This window comes from Giraffa tippelskirchi, chromosome 2, assembly GCF_054371585.1.
Source record: "Giraffa tippelskirchi isolate mGirTip1 chromosome 2, T2T-mGirTip1v1.2.pri, whole genome shotgun sequence".
In the NCBI taxonomy this organism is placed as follows: domain Eukaryota; kingdom Metazoa; phylum Chordata; class Mammalia; order Artiodactyla; family Giraffidae; genus Giraffa; species Giraffa tippelskirchi.
Window position 1 is genome coordinate 16,897,905 of NC_137276.1, and position 22,867 is coordinate 16,920,771.

The 22,867-nt window shown below is 44.5% G+C and overlaps 2 protein-coding genes and 1 long non-coding RNA gene across 27 annotated transcripts in view; 1 reads left to right on the top strand and 2 right to left on the bottom strand.

Moving 5' to 3' along the window:
* VWA2 (von Willebrand factor A domain containing 2) overlaps window positions 1–7,554 on the bottom strand; it is a 65,902-nt gene extending 58,348 nt beyond the window's left edge. For 3 of the 7 annotated variants that reach the window (XR_014068092.1, XM_081538051.1, XM_081538046.1), the window contains exon 1: window positions 6,919–7,496. Coding sequence is in view for 1 of the 7 variants with exons in the window: in XM_081538043.1 (XP_081394169.1) it covers window positions 1,206–1,247; window positions 1,611–1,681 (113 nt within the window). In the remaining 6 variants the exon portion in view is untranslated. Of the gene's footprint in view, window positions 1–1,205; window positions 1,248–1,610; window positions 2,006–2,155; window positions 2,209–2,602; window positions 2,747–6,918 lie in introns of those variants that run through there. The other 4 variants (XM_081538043.1, XR_014068091.1, XR_014068093.1 and 1 more) reach the window with 4 other exon arrangements.
* Window positions 2,863–7,850, top strand: LOC145525371 (uncharacterized). The gene is made up of 4 exons (XR_014068148.1): window positions 2,863–2,928; window positions 3,398–3,775; window positions 4,201–4,438; window positions 6,892–7,850. It is a non-coding gene; the product is annotated as an uncharacterized LOC145525371 (long non-coding RNA).
* Window positions 7,851–11,008: 3,158 nt separating this feature from the next.
* The window catches only part of TDRD1 (tudor domain containing 1), a 53,271-nt gene continuing 41,412 nt past the window's right edge, over window positions 11,009–22,867 (bottom strand). For all 19 annotated transcript variants that reach the window (XM_081538198.1, XM_081538181.1, XM_081538187.1 and 16 more), the window contains 5 exons: window positions 20,713–20,880; window positions 19,308–19,535; window positions 17,467–17,513; window positions 17,298–17,385; window positions 11,009–12,107 (listed from right to left, as the gene is read on the bottom strand). In XM_081538198.1, coding sequence (XP_081394324.1) covers window positions 12,085–12,107; window positions 17,298–17,385; window positions 17,467–17,513; window positions 19,308–19,535; window positions 20,713–20,880 — 554 coding nt within the window. In that variant the 3' untranslated portion in view covers window positions 11,009–12,084. The remainder of the gene's footprint in view (window positions 12,108–17,297; window positions 17,386–17,466; window positions 17,514–19,307; window positions 19,536–20,712; window positions 20,881–22,867) is intronic.

Genomic DNA, 22,867 nt, shown 5'->3' on the forward strand with positions numbered 1-22,867 from the left:
TGATGCTCTAGAAAGTTCCTTTAACATCCTCAGTGAGGGCCATGCTCCTGCACCTAAGAACATGGATAGGGACTTCCCTGGTAGTCCAGTGGTTAAGAATCCGCCTGCCAATGCAGGGGACAAGGATTCCATCCCTGGCCCATGAAGATTCCACACGTCTCGGGGTAACTAAGCCACAACTACTGAGTCCGCGTGCTGCAACTACTGAACCCCATGCACCCTCAAGCCTGTCTCCACAACAAGAGGAGCCACAGCAGCGAAGAACAGCTCCTGCTCACTGCAACCAGAGAAAGCCCACACAAAGCAACAGAGATCCATCAAAGCCAAATATATACATATACGTACACAAACATGGATAGCAAGGCAGAGGGCCCAGGATTCCATTCATGGATCTTGGCCCTTGGCATCACCCCCCCCCGCCACCTCCATTAGGGACACCACTTCTCCAGAACACCTGGCAGGAGTCTCCTGGGCATCTTCGGTGACTCAGCCACGTGCCTCTAACTTAATCTGCGCTAAAATGAATTGTGTTACTTTTCTGATGCACCCCAACCACCTCTGCCCGGGCACTGAAAAAAAAAAAACAAAAAACCTGGCTGACGCAGGAATAAAACACAGTTGGATTCTGAATTCAAGGGATTTGCCAACCAGGCTGAGAGCAAGGGCTGCCTTGAACATCGAAGTCACCCAGGAAATGCAGATTCTTGTGATTTGCAGAGAAGTTAAAAATGACCCAGCTCATATGTGTGAAGACCTCACTGGAACTGCAGGAAATGTGAATAACTGGGGCAGGGGCAGGGAGGGAGGGTGGTGCTTTCTTGGACAGTGCTGACCAACCCCTCACCCCAGGCCTGCACTCCTACCCTCAGGGGGCGCGGTCTGGTATCAAACTAAGGAGGAGACTCAGTGAATAAGTGTACACACCCCAGAAGTGAATGGAAAGGCGTCCCTGAGGCTCAGAAGGGGAGGAGTCCTGAGTCTCTGGATCCCCATTCAACAGGCTTTCCTCTAACCATGCTACTCCTAGAGCCAAGGTCAGCTCAAGGTCCCTGAGCCATCCCCCTGAACTCTAGCACACTGAGCCGGCACACCGTGACACAGGAGCTACCTCTGCCCTCTAGTGACAGAGAGTGTGCACCCTGGATCCAGGGCTCCCGCTTCTCATCTGATGCTCTGCAACCCTAAGAGGGGCCACAGTTACTCACCTGAAAATGAGGAGGGTGGACCAGAGGCTGCTAAGATGTCTTCTGGTTAAAAAAAAAGAAAATCCCCTTTTGATCTCCTCTCCACCATGGACCTATGACGGTCAGACCTTACTCCACTGTTCATTCGGCTCTCTGGATTTCAAAACTTTTCTGAAGCAAACTAAATGGAATTGCCTAACCAGCTGAGAGTCTCTGTGCTTCAAGTAAATGAGAGACTTCCCAGCCTCACCTCATCTAGGTGAGAACCGGAGACGAGGTCCTACAGGAGGGAGGAGGGCAGGAGCTTCACAGGCATAGTCAGAGGGAGAGAGGTGGCTGGAAAGGATGCTGGCCGGTGGGGGCGTGGACATGCCTCCTCTTCTCTTTCCTCTTACTCCACACAACAGCCATGGGACAAGTCCATACCTGCCACCTGGGAGCCAGGCAGGGGCGAGGCCTGGGGACAAGGGCCAGCTCGGAGGAGAAGGGAAGGGCATCCCTGTGCCATCCAGTCCTGAGGCTCAAGATTTTCTGGGATCACAGCTTCCAGCCTTGGGCACATGCAAGACCCTGAGGCTCAGGCCTGTTAATTTTTTACAAAACTAGGATTCTAGCGGCCTCCCGTGAGGACAAGGCAAAAGAGAGCACAGAAGTTTCCTGCTGCAGAGCATGGTGTTTGTGAACACGGGCCCCACCCTGTACTAGGGGACAAACCTAGGCAGATCCATCTGGCTCCACCATGCACCTCTGCTTGCCCAGGTGAATGTTTTTCCAGAGCCTCTTAAGGTTCTGCTCATTAAAACATAATGTAGGTTGGCAATCTGGAAATCAATATAAGAAACCAAGTGCCTCCTTGTGAGTGCCAGGTTCAGGTGGTGCTGATCCTGAGACCTCAGCAGCACCTCCCCGCCCCCAACCCCCGTGCCCCCACCCCCACCGCAATCCCCATTGTCACACAGCCCACACTGAACCTGCCTGCTGGGTGGCAAATGGCTCAGGGACTAGGGACTGTGTCTCAGTCTCTGCATGTGCCTGGCATGCAGTAGTTGAGACATGTGCTTGCTGGAAATCAGCATCACAATGCTTCAGGCAGGTGGGCTAGAGGGATACTTCCTGATGAATCTGCGCTCACCGCACTCAATGGTATCCATTTTTATACCAAGATAAATGAACCTAACGTTGTTTCAATGATGATACAGAATTAATAGTACTCTACACTATCTATCTCCACCCAATCATCTCAAATATTCAGCTCAATCCCCCCTCCTCACACAGCAAAACTTTCTTTCAATGCTAATTCAACATTCTAAATACAACCCTACATCTAAGACTTGAAAGGATGAATTCCATGGTAAAAACAAAAAACAAAAAACAAAAAAAACCCAGCTGCTCCCATCTAGTAAGCATTATTTACTCACTAAAGCACCCAGTACCAGGCTCCATGGGCTTCCCTAGTGACTCAGTAAAGAATCTGCCTGCAATGCAGGAGACCCGGGTTTGATCCCTGGGTTGGGAAGATCCCCTGAAGTAGGGCATGGCAATCCACTCCAGTATTCTTGCCTAGAAAATTCCATGGACAGAGGACCGTGGTGGGATACAATCCATGAGGTCACAAAGAGTTGGACATGACACACACACCAGGCTTCATACTTATGTATCTCCTCTCTCTCCTAATCCTCACAGCAATCCTGCATTTGACAGATGGGAAAACTGAGACAGGGAGAAGCTAAGTATTCTGCCCCAGGTGAGACAGTTAATAAGTATATCGGACTCCTTTCTGGCCTCCCTGGGTTCTGTTCCATCTGTCATCTTCCTGATTCTGGGGGATCAGGACAGAGGAACAGAGCCTAATTAAAAATCTGCCACCCTGAATCCCACCTGTTGGCAGTCTTCCATCAGCTGCCAGCAACTCCCACACCTGAGCATATAGCTTGAGAAGATTTCGAGAACTTTCTGCATTCTTGTACTAAGCAGACGGGAGTGGTCTGCAACCCAGGGGCAGAAACAGAACCTCCATTCCCAGGTACACCTCGTCAAGCCTCTTCCATTACAAAACACCTGGCTCATCACATTTGCTCCTTTCTATTCCATTACTCATGCTAATCCCACACGTCATTCCTGGCTTCTAGGGTTCTCACACATGGACCTGGATCCCTCCCCAACTCCCTAGTCTTCTTATCTGATTGTTATTTTCAAATCTTGATTCCTTGCAGCACCAGCAGCAGTGGAGCAGCGGATGTGTGAGGTTTGCTGCAGGGCACCACAAAACATCACACTCTGTGCTGCCCGGAGATTGCATTTCCCAAGAGACAGGAAGAAAGCAAAGGCCAAACAAGGCTACTTTTGAAAAAGAAAGGCCAGACCGAGCAATAGCTAAAGGCGGTTTTGCAGGACAATGCCCACCTTCTCCTCTATGATCAAAAATGAAACGAGGGCAGGGTGAAAAAGCAGAGAGCTTCCACCTCCTTACAAAATGCCATTCCAACCCCAAATATTAGATTAGCCCTTGGCAGCCTCCTCTCCATCAGTAGAACAGAAATCTGAACCCTTTACAAAAACAGTCCACACCAGAAAAGACTTTCAAATTGGAGGTAAGTCAGCCAGGAAGCCTGTGGTCTTTTGCTGTAACAAACATCTTCCTTGTTCACTTAGCAAAATACTTGGCTCAGACCCAGACAGTCAGGGGAAGTGGTTGACACATTTCTAGTCCGATAAGGCATGAAGAGCATTTTACAAGTTGTTCTGGGCATGCTATACTTTCTCTAACAAAATCACAAATTTTCAGAACCCAACAGTCTGGCAACCAGAAATCAGCCACAAGGGACAAACTGTGCCCTTTGGGTCCCTGGATGGCTGGGGAGAAGAGGCAGATTGGGCACAAACCACAGGCTTCCCACACACTGTACCTGCCAAGAGATTTTGATGCTTGTTTTGATAGTATTCGAAAATCTTTTATTGAAACTGTCAGTATGTATATTAGTCACTCAGTTGTGTCCGACTCTTTGAGACCCCACAGACTATAGCCCGCCAGGCTCCTCTGTCCATGGAATTCTCCAGGCAAGAATACTGGAGTGGGCAGCCATTCCTTTCTTCAGGGAATCTTCCTGACCCAGGGATGGAATGGGTCTCCTGCATTTCAGGAAGATTCTTTACCATCTGAGCCACTAAATTCACTGTCATGGGATTCTGGAAAGTGCATCCACAGGACTGAAACTCCAAAGATGGAATTCCAGACTAGCTCTGCTTCTAACCAGGTGGGTAACTCTGCAAACACCAACTTCCCACCTCATTCATCTGTTTCATAACTGACAGCATTGTAAAGATCCAGTGAAAGTGTGAGAGTCCTCTATAATGGTAAAAGACTTTTTGAACATATGGTGTTAAAAGATTATCACTGCATTTCACATATTAACATCATATAACTACATTCATATACCCTATAGGGTAGACACGATCGATTTCACTTTCACACTTGTGAAAATGGTCTTGGAGAAGTTGGGGCCCAAGGTCAAAGAGCTGGTAAATCACAAGTTCGGCATCAGGCCCAGTTCTTCAGATGCGGGCAGCACACAGTTGGTGTGCAAAGGGCACCGATCTGATGTCAGGAGACCTGAGCACCAACCTCCCAAGTATGTTCTTTCACTTCAGTCACTCAATTTTCTTCTTTCAAAAATGGGGGTGACATTACGCACCCTATTTACCTGGAAAGTTTATTGCAGGATCCCATGAGCCTACAGTGCCAAAGTTCTCTGGGCAAGGGCAGAGGTGCCCGAGTGGAGATCGGGAAATTCAGTTAAGAGAAGGGACCCAGGATCAGGAAGGGAAGTTAGGAATTGGAGGATCACAATCAGGGAAACCCAGCAGGTGGTTTTGGGGTGGAAGAGTAAGCAGCTGGAGCTGTTTAGAAGATGAAAGGGTGAACTAAAAGAAGCGCCTTTGAGTGTGTTCAGCTGTTTTGGGTTGATGGCTTGGGATACTGAAGCAGGGGTGTCTCGCATGGCCTAGACCCTCTCTTATGCAGGGCCCCCAAGAGACCTCCAATAGCTTTGTAGATGATGTGAGGGGTTTATCGCATTTAAAAAAAAATTTATCCCTTGTGGGATAAAATTAAAAATTAGTAATTCTGTTACAGTCCTCTCAATTAAAACTGTTCTTTTTTTTTTCCTTACTGCTCAAAGGGTGAGGAATCACTGTTCTAAAACACTCCCAGTGTTGACCATTCCACTGATACAATGACGTGAAACTTAACTTATTCAATAACACCTATTAAGTATCTGCCCTGTGCCCAGCACTCTCCCAGGTGTTGGGGATGTGGTGAAAACCGCCCCATAAGATGCGCACCTGGTGGGCACATTTTAACAAAGGGCTTTTACATTTGCACCAGTGGTTTATCCTCAATGTCATCACTTGCCAATTAGTGACTGTGCTCATTACAGACCCAGGAGCCAGGGTTCCTGGCAGGCTTTCCCGTTCTCCCTTGGGCAGTCTTCCACCATTTCTGGGTTTCAGTCTCCTCATCTGTAAAAACATGGGCGTCTGACTATAATTATTTCAAGTACCTGAGCCTAGTGAGGGGGAAGGGAAACAGCTACTCCAAGCTCTGAGTGATGGACAAAAAAACCGGCTTTAAAGAAAAATGTCACTGATGATTTTCAAAGAGACAGGTATGATGAAGGAAGGATGGAATCCCTGCGGACCTCCAGGATTTGCTTGGGGATCCAGACTGGGAAATTCTTAATACATTAAGAGATGGTTCTGAGCTGGATTTCTACAGAGTTAGGGGCATATCCCATGCAAAGAACAATCCAGTAAAGCTCTGCATCCCATCAGTCTAAGGAAGAGAACGGCTACAAGCTACTGAAAGCCAGAAGCACTTACAAATTAACTCCCAAGGCCTCTGCCAGCTGCAGTGCTACCTGAGTTTTCGATTTCCTTCTGTTTTCTGACTCCTCTCAATAACTGAACATTTCTTAATATAATCTCACAGAGAAAGCAAAATAGACCTTGAATTTTTACACTTCATTTTATAAAACACATAAGAGGTTCTAGAGGGGTTGTTTTTAAAGGACCGCCTAAATTGAAAATTGGACACATTTTATTTATTTAGTTCCAAGATACTAAACACACTTCATAGCGTCCGGTGGAAAGGCCCTTAGCAGGACAGCCACTGATTCCACAGTGAAAGGGAAGCAAGGTGCCCTCCTCTCTTCTGCCTGGGTATCCACTAAATTTTTAAATCCATGCCCCCTGGCAAGCTTTTAAGGTGCAATTCTGAGACCTCCCCCTCTCCCCTCCCAGAAGGTGGCCACAGAGCTGGGCTCTGACCTGGAGAAGTGCAGGAAGCCAAGTCGGGCTGGACCAGCGGGCCAGAGTGGGGTTGCGGGGGAGGGGGTTGTCCAAACAGGTGAATCACCATGGAGGATAAATCCCTAGACTTCCCGAAAGCCAAGGGCGAGTTTCTCGGGGCCACGGGCCCCCTCAGGCTCTGCATGCAGAGACCTCGCTGGGGGCACTGGGCTGCTTGAGAAAACCACGCAGGAGTGACTTGAACACCTGCATCTGTTCTGTAAAATGGGAGGGGGGACGAGGGGAAGGAGGGGTCGGCTTGTCCCCAAAGCCTTTATTCAAAAAGGCAAGCCAGGTTAGGGGTTCCACGACTCTGCTAAGCCGACCAGGTGTAATACGAGGTTCCCTCCTCCACTCACAGTCACCGAACGCCTCCCGTCCCCTTTACCTGCTCCCGGGGACTCGCAGGGGCTGCTGTCGGGCCTGCAGCGCGCTGGCTCCCAAGACCCCCGCCGGATCGCCCCGGGACCGAAGGAGGGGTGCCCTGAGGAGGGGCGCGCCAGGTGCTCTCTGCCTGGGACGCCGACTTCCCGGAGAGGCGTGCGGGCCCCGCCGCCGTGCTCGGGTGGAGCGCAGACAATGCCGAACAGAAGCCGCCGCGCCGACGCCGCATCCAAGCGGGACGCCCCGTCTCTGCACGCGGGGCAGGGGCGCCCGGGGGCGGGGCGTCTCCTCCGGTGCAAGCGCCGGGAAGAAAGGGGGTTCCAGCAACGCGGAGATCACTCCGGCTGGACTCACGGCGAGGAGCGTGCGGCGGGACCCGGCTCGGGCCAGGGGGCGCTGCAAGCCCAGGGAGGGGCGCCCGGGCGGGAGCCACGTGGGACACCTGTGTTCCCCACCGAGGGGAGGTGGGGAGAGCGGCGCCGGCCGACCCCGCTAGGGCCGCTCTCCCGAGGGCGCTGCATTGCGTTGCTGGGAAGCCAGCCCGCAGCCGCCTCTCGCGTTTTTAAGCAACGCGTTGGCCAAGGTCGGGAGACAAACAAAGGTACTTACTTCTGCTCTGGTCTCCCAGGCCCCGAGATGTGCAGCAGGGAGCTCTGTGTCATCCGCCTTGGACTCCGCAGGATTTATTGCTTCGACCCTTGCGAAAATGTTGACTTTGGCATTGTTTCTATTTGTCGTGGCAGTTGCCCTTTGTTTACCTGTGTGTTCTGTTACTGCCGTTGGGCGGTAATAATTGGGCCTTTTGGCCAGCATCCTCGTTGAAATCTGGAAGGTGCCTTGATTTTTTTAAAATCAAATACCATAAAGCAAAAATAGCTCAGTCTGGCACAACTCCTTGTGCATAGTAAGCACTCAAAAAAAAAGTCTTTTATTGCATAATCTATAGTTTCCATACTTCATCAAAAAAGTGTCATTGCATAACGTGTGCTCATTACAAAAAAAAAAAAATCGGTTAAACAAACCACACCTACTCCACCACCCAGAGATAATCCCTGTTAACATTATGGTGTTCCTTCTTCCATCATCAGTCTACTCAAAATTTTATTGTTAGCTCATTCCATGCATGGGCTTTCCTGGTGGCTCAGTGGTAAAGAACCTGCCAGCCAATGCAGGAGAAGTTAAGAGACTGGGGTTTGATTCCCTGGGTCAGAAGTTCACCTGGCGAAGGAAATGGGAACCCACTCCACCATTCTTGCCTGGGAAATCCCATGGACAGAGGAGCCTGGCAGGTTACTGTCCTTGAGGTCGCAAGAGAGTCCAACATGACTTCATGACTAAATAGCAGCAGCATTCCATGTATAGTGTATCATAGCCAGCTTTTCTTTGTCCATTTTGACATCTTTCTGTGGCTTTTATCCACTTAGAATGTTCTAGTGTGCTTAACCTACTATCAACTTTTAATCTTTAGATATTTGTGTTTTTGCCCAGTAACTACCTGGAGTAAACTGCAAGAATAATGTACAATTCTTAGGTATATATGTATATAAATACATACACACACTCTAGGGTATATATACAAGTTAAGGTTTTTGATGTGTATTATCAAGCTGCCTTCCAGGAAGACTGGCCTGTTTCCTCTTTCCCAAGCTCCTCCCCCATTATTCTTATCAATGTCAATCTGATGGACTAATAACAATTTTGCTTTTACACTTTCCTTCTTCAGAAAATTCTAAATATATTTCATTTCCCCCTGTGGTTCTCAGTTGGTTTCCAACCCTCTCAATATTGACAGCTTCCAGTGAAAGTGGCCCAGGGTAATGTTGGTGTTGCAAATTTCGCCAAAGAGAGGGAAAAGCCTTTGTTTTTTTCACTCATCTGTTCCTCCCAATAATATTTACTGGGCATCCAGATGAAAAAACAGTCAACCAGAGCAGCATAAGTAATGCATGAGCATCTGTGCAGGGGACTCTTCAGGTCTGCATGTTCGGTAGGGAGGCATGGTTTCTCCTCTAGATGGGCACTGTCCCACAGAAATGGGCTGTGAGCCACACAGGTGATAGTAAATGCTCTAGTAGCTGTATTTAAGTGAACTTAATAACCCAATAGATCCCAAACATCTCCACAGGTAATCAAGGTGAGATATTTTAAGCTGTGTATGCATGCTTAGTTGCTTTGGTCATGTCCCACTCTTTGCGACCCTGTGGACTGTAGTCCGCCAGGCTCCTCTGTCCATGGGATTCTCCAGGCAAGAATATTGGAGTGGGTTGCCAAGCCCTCCTCCAAGAGATCTTCCTGACCCAGGGACTGAACCTGAGTCTCCCTCATTGCAGGTAGATTCTTTACCGTCTGAGCCACCAGGGAAGCCCCATTTTAAGCCAAGTCTTTGAAATTCTGTTGTATCTTACATTTACAGCAGACCTCCTTTGGACTAGCTGGATTTTAAGTATTCAAGAGCCACAAGTGGTGAGTGGCCCGTGCCACTCTAGACAGAGCAGGGGTTTGAGGCGAGCAGACCAAGTCCTGGCCAAAGTGGGAATTTCACGGCCCTCTCCCCTACTTGTTCTGACTCGTTAACAAGCTACCAGCACACCTTTGCCTAAGTGGGTTTACTTGAGAGAAGCTACATTTTAATTCTGGATGTCCTGACAGCTTTATATCTGTGGTTGGAGGTATTTCACATTTCCATTCCATGATTAAGAAGTAAAAAAGCTGAAACTATAAATACTGGTGGAGACACCGAAACAGACAGGACCCTGTGGTCCTAGGGGCAATGATCTCAGCTTGTCTTTTGTAAGAAAACTTCAGCCAAAGAATAAATTTAATCAGAGAAGTGCTGAGGTCAGTTCAGTTCAGTCACTTAGTCGTGTCTGACTCTTTGGGACCCCACAGACTGCAGCACAGCAGGCTTCCCTGTCCGTCACCCACTCCCTGAGTTTGCTCAAACTCCTGTTCGAGTCAGTGATGCCATACAACCATCTCATCCTCTGTTGTCCCCTTCTCCTGTCTTCAATCTTTCCCAGCATCAGGGTCTTTTCCAAGGAGTCAGTTCTGTGCATCAGGTGGCCAAAGTATTGGAGTTATTGGGCTACTCCTAGAAGAGCTCAATTTGCCAAACCTGGGCAGCTACAGCTGTGCTGGCGATAAGCCCACCAGTTACACACTCACTTGATTGCCCTGGGCTGGCAGCCTCAGAGTGGCAGGCCTCAGTGACTGTATTTCTCCTCTACAATTTGGCAGTTTAGGGCTCTGCTGAGAATGATCCTCAGGTTCTCTGGAGCAAGAGAGCTTGAGTTTAAGACTATCCCGCACCCTCATTCACAATCTTGAAACTTTCACATTTCCAGCAGCCCTATAAAAACACATTCCACCAAAAGACAAGGCATACCAAGTATGTCTTCCTCCCCTACTCCCCCCACTATCCTTAATCCATGGGTGGTTAAGAATCTCTTCTCTTGCAAAACGGATCTGATTTGTCTCAATATACAAGGCCTCTGCCAAGGAATAAACTATTTATTTGATTATCTGGTCTCAGCTCTAGAGTACTTATCTATGAGTGAACTAGGTATTCTGAGGGAACCCCAATCCTGGCATTGGTGCATGTGACGGACCATACATGGCCCTGCTGGATGATAAATACATCACTTACCTCAGTGCCAGGCACACAGCTGGAACTCAATATGTGAATGTGAAAGATCGAAAACAAGATCTGGTGGTCCAGTATGAAACTATGTTGAATCAATCTGGGAGATATTCGATCCATGTATTTGTGAGACTAGCTGAATCATCAAGTAATATTAAACTGCATTTAATCTAAACTGTTTCTATTCCAATTTCCAGTCTGTACCATAGGATAAAACCTTGGGATCTGATGAACTTTGACTTAAGCTTTGCTTAGTGTGTTCTGTGACATTTCCCTAACTTCCATTAATAAGAAGGACAGTTCTGTGATTCCATCGATTTCATTTGCATTTGCACTGTGGATGGAACTGAACACAGTATGAACAAACTAAGCACCCAGTGCTCCTAGTATGTGCCAATAAGAAAAGGAAATTAGAAAACTGCTGCTGGTGATAAGAACACAAAGGAAATCTGGCTGTGAAGTAAAAGGATTTTATTGGGCACAGCAGCTTAAATTTTTATCTCCTAGAAGCATATCAACATTTGAACAACTTGTTACATGTGGTAAAACTCCATTTAATCTAGCTGACACACATTACCAGCAAAGGTAAATTTTAAAAGAACAAACAAACAAAAACAGTCAAGTTTCTTCTTTGTGTTGGTGATGACATCTTCTTAGGCTTTCACAGTCTGATACTTAAATTGTAGAAAAATTCCCGAACAGAAACTTATGGGCTGGCAGGAAAGCTGGCTGGCCCGTAATTCTGCACACGTGAGTTTACAGAGTTTAAGATGTCTTTATGTGCTTCAAGAAAAATATAGACTCTAACTTGGCTTTTTACATTAAGCTCTGAACTGTGCTCCGGGAATTTGTGCTTCAGAAAATGTAAATTCCACTACACTAAAAATCCAAGTGGCCACAGATTTGGAAAGGTACCTACAGATGGCAGGAGCAGAAAGTGCCTTCCTGGTCAGAGTGGGTGAGAGCCCAAGGGCAGACTGTGCTCAAGGGCTGAAAGAAAAGTGATCGGAGTGAGGATGGAGAGAGAAAATCTGATGACCTCAGAGTGGACAGGAAAAGAAGGGCAGAGACCCGAGCAACCACAAACCAAAGAACTTTTATTATGTGGAAGAGACAGGTTGTGACAGGGAGAGCAGGGTGTATTTTATTAGGAAACACATCAAACATACAGAGAAAAGTCCAAAAAATAAAATCTGTGTGTCTAACAACTAAACTGACCCAGTATTAACCTGGAGCCATATTTTCTTCAGCACCTTTAAGTAATAAAAAGCTCTGTGTAGACTAGACAGGCCCTCTGTATCCTTCCCGATGCTCCGATGTAGTTGGTGTGTATCTTTAATGCGACACTTACTGAGAGGATGCATTTAGAGGGAAAAAAAAAACCTATCCAATCTAGTCAGAAGAATGATATGCAAATAAAAATGCAGACATAAAAGGCCGTTAACAGAAAAAGTTTCCAATAAACAAAAACACAAGACGCGGTACTTTCTCTCCTAAATCTAACCTTTGCTGTTTCCAGTCTCATGAGTGTTAATCTTCGAGAGAAGCTGTTTCTGCAAGACAAAAATCGATTCTCAGTATGCCTTATATAAAAACCCAGTCAATGTGGTTCTTAATTTCTATCTTATGTACAAGAAAACCAGATACTCACTTTTAATCTGAAATTCCACATTTAAGTCAGATCTGCCAGTTAAAAAAATTCACCACTGCAATAACAGGGCTTTATGTTCAGTATAGCTGTTTGTACTCCCTTCACAAATATGCTCCCCTCCAAATATAAAAAAATATTTTATACTAACCTGTATGCTGAAATACTTATCTCTTTGATGAAGAGATTACAGTTTTATGTTCTCACAACCACACTATTCCTAGTTCAGCAATTTTACAATTATATATAGATGACATACGCACGCATGCTCAGTCGTGTCTGACTCTTTGTGACCCGTGGGCTATAGCACGCCAGGCTCCTCTGTCCATGGGATTTTCCGGGCAAGAATACTGGGGTGGGTTGCCCTTCTCCTCCAGGAGAATCTTCTCGACTCAGGACTTTTATGTTTTTGTAAGTGTATCACTCTTAGCTCAGCAATTTTACAATTAAGCTACTAACAAAGTTTTGCAATCAGGAGTTCATGATCTGAGCCACAGTCAGATCCTTGTTTTTGCTGACTCTATACAGCTTCTCATCTTCGGCTGCAAAGAATATAATCAATTCTTCTAAGGGATTCTTGCCCACAGTAGTAGATATAATGGTCATCTGAATTAAATTCACCCATTCGCGTCCATTTTAGTTCACTGATTCTGAAAATATCGATGTTCACTCTTGCCATCTTCTGTTTGACCACTTCCAATTTACCTTGATTCATGGACCTAACATTCCAGGTTCCTATGCAATATTGTTCTTTACAGCACTGGACTTTACTTTCATCACCAGTCACATCCATAACTGGGTGTTGTTTTCATTTTGGCTCCATCTCTTCATTCTTTCTGGAGTTATTTCTACACTCTTCTCCAGTATGATACTGGGCACCTACCAACCCGGGGAATTTATCTTTCAATGTCGTATCTTTTTGCCTTTTCATGCTGTTCATGGGATTCTCAAGGCAAGAATATTGAAGTGGTTTGCCATTCCCTTCTCCCTTTTCCTTATTGCAAAATTCAGACTTAAATTGAAAGTAGGGAAACCACTAGACAGACCATTCATGTATGACCTAAATCAAATCCCTTACGATTATACAGTGGAAGTGACAAATTTTAAGTTCAAGGGATCAGATCTGATAGACAGAGTGCCTGAAGAACTATGGATGGAGGTTCATGACACTGCATAGGAGGCAATGATGAAGACCATCCCCAAGAAAAAGAAATGCAAAAAGGCAAAATGGTTGTCTGAGAAGGCCTTACAAATAGCTGAGAAAAGAGAAGCTAAAGGCAAAAGAGAAAAGGAAAGATAAACCCATCCGAATGCAGAGTTCTAAAGAATAACAAGTAGAGATAAGAAAGCCTTCTTCAGTGATCAATGCAAAGAAATAGAGGAAAACAACAGAATGAGAAAGACCAGAGATCTCTTCAAGAAAATTAAGATACCAAGGGAACATTTCATGCAAAGATGGGCACAATAAAGGACAGAAATGGCATGGACCTAACAGAAGCAGAAGATATTAAGAAGAGGTGGCAAGAATACACAGAAGAACTGTACAAAAAAGATCGTGACCTGGATAACCATGATGGTGTGATCACTCACCTAGAGCCAGACATCCTAGAGTGTGAAGTCATGTGGTCCTTAGGAAGCACCACTAAGAACAAAGCTAGTGGAGGTGATGGAATTCCAGTTAAGCTATTTCAAATCCTAAAAGATGATGCTGTAAAAGTGCTGCACTCAATACGCCAGCAAATTTGGAAAACTCAGCAGTGGCCACAGGACTGGAAAAGGTCAGTTTTCATTCCAATCCCAAAGAAAGGCAATGCCAAAGAATGGTCAAACTACTTCACAATTGCACTCATCTCACATGCTAGCAAAGTAATGCTCAAAATTCTCCAAGCAAGGCTTCAACAGCACATGAACTGTGAAGTTCCAGATGTTCAAGCTGGTTTTAGAAAAGGCAGAGGAACCAGAGATCAAATTGCCAATGTCCGTTGGATCATCAAAAAAGCAAGGGAGTTCTAGTAAAACATCTACTTCTGCTTTATTGACTACACCAAAGCCTTTGACTGCGTGGATCACAACAAACCATGGAAAATTCTTCAAGAGATGGGAATACCAGACAACTTTACCTGTCTTCTGAGAAACCTGTATGCAGGTCAAGAAGCAACAGCTAGAACCAGACATGGAACAACGGACTGGTTCCAAATCGGGAAAGGAGTACGTCAAAGCTGTATAATGTCACCCTGTTTATTTAACTTATATACAGATTACATCATGCAAAATGCTGGGCTGAATGAAGCGCAAGCTGGAATCAAGACTGCAGGGAGAAATATCAATAACCTCAGATATGCGGTGACCCTTGTGGCAGAAAGCAAAGAGGAACTAAAGAGCCTCTTGATGACAGTGAAAGAGGAGAGTGAAAAAGCTGGCTTAAAAGTCAGAATCCATGAAATGAAGATCATGGCATCTGGTCCCATCACTTCCTGGCAAATAGATGATGAAACAACAGTAACAGTGTCAGATTTTATTTTCCTGGGCTCCAAAATCACTGCAGATGGTGACTGCAGCCATGAAATGAAAAGACGCTTGCTCCTTGGAAGAAAAGCTATGACCAACCTAGACAGCATATTAAAAAGCAGAGACGTTACTTTGCCAACAAAGGTCCAAGTAGTCAAAGCTATGGTTTTTCCAGTAGTCATGTATGGATGTGAGAGCTGGACCATAAAGAAAGCTGAGCACCGAAGAATTGATGCTTTTGAACTGCGGTGCTGGAGAAGACTCTTGAGAGTCTCTTGGACTGCAAGGAGATCCAACCAGTCCATCCTAAAGGAAACCAGGCCTGAATATTCACTGGAAGAACTGATGCTGAAGCTCAATCTCCAATACTTTGGCTATGTGATGCATAGAACTGACTCCTTGGAAAACACCTGGATGCTGAGAAAGACTAAGGGCAGAAGGAGAAGGAGAAGGAGATAACAGAGGATGAGATGGTTGGATGGCATCACTGGCTCAATGGACATGAGTCTGAGCAAGCTGTGGGAGTTGGTGATGGACACGGGAGCCTGGGGTGCTAAGTCCATAGGGTCTCAAAGAGTCAGACACGACTGAGTGCCTGAACTGAACTACTAACAATTAAACCACATTTCTCCAGAAATGATGAAACAATGAAACTAAGCACACTTTCTCCATCTCTAGGAAAAATAATTCAAAGAATCATTCAACGATACTTTCACCGCAATAAAGGACGCTTAAGGAACCGTGTATGGTAATTTTCCTCATCCCATACCCTTTTAGTTTCGTGCCCTTCAGAACTGATCTAATCTAAATGACACTGCAGCAGAGCTACAGGTGAGCAGCAAAGGGCAGCGTGGAGAGCTCGGCTGTGAGTCAGAAGACCTCCTTTCCCGTCTGTGTGTGTGGTATCGGGGCAGCCATTTCACCTGGAGCTTTCACTTCCTCATCTATAAAATGAGGCTTACTTTCTTTTAATCTTCCAGATATTGTGAAAATTAAATATGTGACCAGATGTAAAAGTGATTTTTAACTAATGCACTACTCAAATTCAGGGCATGACACTGTATTCGAAGGTAGTCAAAAATGTGCATTTACTCCCTACAGTAAAGGAAAAGCCAGTTCAACCACTATGCTTTAAATGAGGTGATGTGTTGTCATTGTTTTTGTTTTTTAACACAATGTCTTCAATATATTTAGAAACAGAGAACACTGGTTTCATCTGAAGTTGTATATGCAACGCTCAATACTCCTATGGGGGAAAAAAAATACTTATTTCACAGATAAAAAGATAAAAGCACATACAAGTTAATCAACTTGATTAAAAATATGATGACTTTGCACTAGGACTAAATGCCAGAAGTTCATGTCATTGCATGTTCCCCAATCTATGAAATTTAAAGTATCATCAAATTTGCGATTTTAACTCAAGTATGCAAAACAGCTGTCAGTATAAAAGCAATAAAAAGGATTGAAAGTTGGAATTTCACGTTAGTATTTATTAAAAAAAAGTAACCCAAAACTTTTTGGGTGAAGTAAAATAAATAAATCATCTCAAAATAAATGATGAGAATCAAAACAGATGATCCTGCATGAATGACAGTAAACTTAGAACTTAGTCAGACTTTCTCAGAAACAGAAACAAAAAACAACTGTGCGTTACCACGTGGAGAATACATGTGGCTCCAGTAGGTACCTCCTTAAGAGCTGCTACACTCCAGAGCCCCAGAGAGCAGGAGGACCTCGGGAGCTACTTGCAATGGTCAGATACACACTGCACTTTAGCCTGCCACAGTGTGGGAATTAAGTCAAAGTTTTTTGCTTTTAGATGAAATTCTATCAATTCAAAGTGGCAAGAAGGACAACTTCGTTTTGACCAGAAGTTCCAACTGGTTACTCATCACAAAACACTTTCCAAGGGTCATCTTAGATCACAGGATCCCAGGCAGAAAAAAAAAAAAAAGCAGCAGCAGCAAGGGAACCACTATTGAAAACCCACTATGGGTTTACCTATGACTGATGGCAGATTCATGTTGATGTATGGCACAAACCAACACAAACGCTGTAAAGCAATTAGCCTTCACTTAAAAAGAAAAAATAAATAAAACCCACTAATAGCATCTTTAACCACTAGAGTCACGGTAGCTAAAGAAGGAAGAATATGCTTTGTTCTGAAATGAAATCTATCAGTGCAGCCCATTTTCTTGACTCCTCAGAGCTTCTTCACAAAAAGTACTAACCATTTTCATAGAAGTGTGTACAAGGAAGTGTTAATTTCACTCCTGACACAAAGAATTTCAGGCTAAGCTTGACTTCACGACAATTCTTACATGTTCCTGCACATACCATCATGAGCTTTCTCTATGTCAAGCAACAGTAGGACAGGATGGCCCTGGACTCAGTTCCATAAGCAGTGTCAAAAGGAGGCTATCAAACAAAACCTAGGAAGACGGCAGAATCATTATAGCCAGCCCTCTGATCCTCAGACCACAGAGTAAAGCACAGCCTCCAAACACGTGCTCTGCCCCGAGAAAACGACTGGAGATGTCCTGTTGGGGGTTGCATAAGAGAAAAAACATCAAATTTAACTTACCTTTTAACAATTTTTTCATTTCAATAAATTTATTTTGATTGGTTGGATTGTTTAAAAGGAAGAGAAGAATTTGCTCATGCTTTTCAACCTGAGGGTGAGAAAGAAAATAGTGTTATTTCATTCCTTAAAATGCTGGGAGTATAATTTCACTTTAGGGAAATTTACCCACCTGTTTCTGTAGCTTCATGCAGCAGCAGTTCATCCTGTCTGCCGTTTCTAAAAGCAAATGCAAAGAGCTGTTAGACCTCTTAGCTATCAGTTCAGTTCAGTCGCTCAGTCGTGTCCGACTTTGTGACCCCATGAATCGCAGCACGCTAGGCATCCCTGTCCATCACCAACTCCCGGAGTTTACCCAAACCCATGTCCATCGAGTCAGTGATGCCATGCAATCATCTCATCCTCTGTCATCCCATTCTCCTCCTGCCCTCAATCCTTCCCAGCATTAGGGTCTTTTCCAATGAGTCAACTCTTCGCATGAAGTGGCCAAAGTATTGGAGTTTCAGCTTCAACATCAGTCCTTCCAATGAACACTCAGGACTGATCTCCTTGAGGATGGACTGGTTGGATCTTCTTGCAGTCCAAGGGACTCTCAAGAGTCTTCTCCAACACCACAGTTCAAAAGCATCAATTCTGCGGCACTCAGCTTTCTTCACCGTCCAACTCACACATCCATACATGACCAATGGAAAAACCATAGCCTTGACTAGACGGACCTTTGTTGGCAAAGTAATGTCTCTGCTTTTAAATATGCTACCTAGGTTGGCCATAACCTTCCTGCCAAGGAGGAAGCGTCTTTTAATTTCATGGCTGCAATCACCATCTGCAGTGATTTTGGAGCCCAAAAAAATAAAGTCTGACACTGTTTCCCCATCTATTTCCCATGAAGTAATGGGACCAGATGCCATGACCTTAGTTTTCTGAACATTGAGCTTTAAGCCAACTTTTTCACTCTCCTCTTTCACTTTCATCAAGAGGCTCTTTAGTTCTTTTGCTGCTGCTGCTGCTAAGTCGCTTCAGTCGTGTCCGACTCTGTGTGACCCCATAGACGACAGCCCACCAGGCTCCCCCGTCCCTGGGATTCTCCAGGCAAGAACACTGGAGTGGGTTGCCATTTCCTTCTCCAGGGCATGAAAGTGAAAAGTGAAAGTGAAGTCGCTCAGTTCTTCTTCACTTTCTGCCATAAGGGTGGTGTCATCTGCATATCTGAGGTTATTGATATTTCTCCCAGCAATCTTGATTCCAGCTTGTGCTTCCTCCAGCCCAGCGTTTCTCATGATGTACTCTGCATATAAGTTAAATAAGCAGGGTGACAATATACAGCCTTGACGTACTCCTTTTCCTATTTGGAACCAGTCTGTTGTTCCATGTCCAGTTCTAACTGTTGCTTCCTGACCAGCATACAGGTTTCTCAAGAGAACAGGAAAAAAAACAAACCTGGAGTTTGAACACACACAAGCCTGCCCCGCGGGGCAGATCCTTTCCAACCACAAAGGGGTAGATGGATTAAACTTTTCATCTGCACTTTAATGTTACCTACTACTGTGTCCTGGGTTCTACCAAATGAGTGCCATCACCCGTCCAAGGTTTCGGGTCTTGCCTATCCTGCACAGTGTATTTCTTTTTGGTGGAGATCAGGCCTGACTAATCATCTTATGAAATAACTAGTAAGACTCAGTCTCAAGTATATGGGTTCTTCTCACTTTGATCAGGATCAAAAGGAAGTGGGAAGTAACTCTGAATGCTTGACCTTTTGAAAGCTCAGAGCATTAATGCTATGCTATGGTTGCTGAGCCTGATATAAGGAAAATCTGAAATGGGAGGTCAGCTTCCTTCCAGGCTCCTCTGAGATGGCAACATGAGTCAGTACCCCACTGCCGGATTCATAGAAGAGGATGACAAAGGGAACAAACGTAGCCATGAGAATAAAGAAAGATCAGGCCTATTAAACTGATTACATCTGTATCTGGTTACACTTACATCTGTTATTAATTAAACTTGAAAAAACAATACCTTTATTTAGAGCACTTGGCGTTTTAGATTTGATGTTTTTTGCCAGACCATACATCACCAGCTTATCAGCTATATCGATAGTACCATTCTCGGAACATTTCTCAACTGATACCGTGTGGACATTCTTGATAACTCCTTTTACAGAAATCATTACATTCTGATTCAACATGAAATTCTTCAGTAGCTCTATCATTAGGTGAGAACATCTTCCATTCAATTCCATTAGTCCTGGAAAAAAAACCTGAGTATTAGAGTTAATCAAGTTCCTAAAAGATAATATTTAACTTAATCGCCTAAGGATAATAAACAAAAGGCTCACTGATTTTAGCTAGCTTTAGTTACATATGCTGTAATGTACAACTGCTGCTGCATTCGAATAAATCAAACTTGACAAATATTCCTCAATCCCTATTATATGCCAAGCACTAGTGAAGCAAAAATCGCTCAGTCGTTTCCTACTCTTTGCGACCCCATGGACTATACAGTCCATGAAAATTCTCCAGGCCAGAGTACTGGAGTGAGTAGTCTTTCCCTTCTCCAGGGGATCTTCCCAACTCAGGGATCGAACCCAGGTCTCCCGCATTGCAGACATATTCTTTACCAGCCAAGCCACAAGAGAAGCCCAAGAATACTAGAATGGGTAACCGATCCCTTCTCCAGGGGATCTTCCTGACCCAGGGATCAAACTGGGGTCTCCTGCATTGCAGGCAGATTCTTTACCAGCTGAGCCATCAGGGGAGCCCTGTCAGACACTTAATTTAGGTGTTCAAGCCAGAACACTGACAAATGTCTGCCTGCGTGGACTTCTGTTCTAATGGGAGCCGCAAACAATGATAAAGAGAATTTTCTAACTTTCTGAGTCAAAACCAAAGTAGACTGTGAGGCAGTCTGTTATTATCTGGTGGAACCTCTAGGTAAAGAAATTAGGAGTAAGAATAAAAAGCTACTTTAGCATTTTGGTTCCTTTTGTTCAAATTCCAACTGAAGGGTTGAATAAATATGCAGATATAGATAGAGTACGAATAGTAAGGTAGCCCAAAACAGTGTCATGTGAACGTCTCTAGTCTGCAACAAAGCAGAAAGACCCCCACAAGAGAGGTCAGAGGAGTGACCCCAGTTGGTCCTGGCTCTGCTCCTTACTAGCTTTGCAACCTGAGGCCAACCAGAATCTCTGAGCCTTGACTCTCTGACACTAATCTGTAAAATCAAAGATGGAATGACTGAATATAATTTTTGTGAGAATGAAAGAAAGAATAAAAGACATGAGTTTTTTTTTTTTAACTCTCCTTGATATTTAGAAATCTGGGCAGTTACTTAAAATACCCATTTGTTTCAGACTTAATGCTATAGAAGAAAGAAAAAAATCCCACAGACACCCGTACTGGAAAGTGACTTAATTGTCTACCGTCAAGGGAACATTTGATAATTTGGAAAGGAAGCTCTAGGTGGCTGGCAGAGATGGGCTGCACTCTGCAGAGAGGCAGAGTTTCAATGTTTCCATAGTCTGCATAGAGCACTTTCACATTGGCATCTGATGTCCTCAGCACAATGGCACGGTACCAGCAATCATCACCTAAAAATGGAATGGAGTCTCGGGTGAGAAGTTACATTCCATGAGGCCCTCCTCCCTTAAGATGGTTATTCACAGTTACATTGACATCACTTGGAAATTCACACCAACATTTCTGATTTCATGCCAAGGATTCCAGATTAAACACAAGCATCACCTCTACTTATTGCAGATTCTACTGAAAAGACAGTTACAGGATTGAACAGAAAAAAGACTAAAACCACAAGGACAGAGAACAAGAGAGAAGACAATGCAATGTTGGGAAGCTGGGAAGCAGATACATGAATGGAAATGACTTAGCAGAGCTCAACTGAAGCTGCTGTAAGGAAGCCAAGAAGCGTCCCAGTTTACCTTTCAAATCCCCAAGCAAGCACGGCTCAATAATTGGCGCTACTCATTCAAAAGTAGGAGTAAAGATGGAACTGAGATGGTGACTGAATAGTGGAAGCAGAGTTCCTTCCCCAAGACACATGAATAAACTTTAGTTTATAAACACACTTACACATAATAACTATTTTTAAAGGTGCTGAAGCTTTATGATCAGCTTTGTGTTTACATGTTTTAGTAACACTTAGAAAAGTCCCCCTTTCCAGGTAATGGCTCCTACGCACAGGCAGAAGACTAGTTTCTTCTCCAGAGAGGACAAACCAGAGAGACTAGGGACTGGGGAACATGAGGCAGAGCAGAGATCCCTGTCAGGCAAGTCACGCACTTCAGGCAGGAGATGACCATCTCAAGCAAAAGCACTTCAAGACACCAGTGTGAGGACTTCCCAGTGAAACAGCAGCGCCAGGTCACCCCACAGGGAAGCCCACCAAGCAGACAAGCTCTGCCCCCTCTCAAAGGAACTTCCAATTAGCTTCTTAGTGCCTCACCTTATAAAGACAAACAGCAAAGGATGACCAAATAGTAGAAGAAAGAGAAGACTAGACCAAACAAACAGGATCTCAAGGAAACAGAGGCTAAGGACAGAGGAAACCATGAAAATTAAAAGAATATGACCATCCTCAGAGAAATGACCTTCCATCCCTAAAACAAGTACAAGGAAGTGTTAAAACCACACACTTCAGAAACATAAAAACTACTGAAACAAAAAAAAAAATGTGATATTAAAAATGAGATAAGAAAGGCTGGAAGAGAAAACTGAGGAAACCTCTTGAACAGAACAAAAAAGATGAAATAGCAGAGGAAATTCAGCAGAAGAGTTTAAGCCCAACATTAGAATACTTGGGAGTTCATAAAAGAGCAGAAAACAAAAAAAAGGAATAAAAAAAATTCAGGAAAAAATTTCAAAACTAAAGCTCATGTATTTCAAGACTAAAGGGCCCACCCGCTGAGAGCTCACTCAGTACAACGGTGAAAAGAAAACCAGTGCTGGGGGAAGTCCCTGGTTAGGACTCCCCACTTTCACTGATGGGGCCTGGGTTAGATCCCTGGTTGGCGAAATAAGATTCCACAAGCTGTGTGGAGCAGCGAAAAAAAAAGAAAGAAAGAAAACCAATGCTAAGTCACATCATAAAATTCAAAACTTGGGATGAAGAGATTACCACAAGTTTCAGAAAGAAGGAAAAAAATATGTACGAAGTTTGGAGACCCTCAGTGACATCTACCTCAACGACATCTACCTCTCCACCAGCAACACCTGCAGCTAAAAGACAATATAAAAGCAATGCCTTCAAAAATTTAAGAGGAAGGTGATCTCCAACCTGGAATTCTACCTACAGGTAAGCTATCAAGAAACTATTAGGGTAGAATATTTTTTCAAACATGAAGGATAACAGAGAACTTATTTTATATGTACCTTTGCTCAGCTTCCAGAGGATGAGATACACTCAAATATTAAGAGTAAATCAAAAATAAGGGATCCAGAAAGCAAGTTGAGATGAGGGAGGGAGATAATCTGGCAACAAGGAGGGAGTGGGAGAGAAATCCAAGCAACAGAGGGCTGGCGTGATGGTGACACGAAACTTCCAGGAGGACAGCTCAGGTC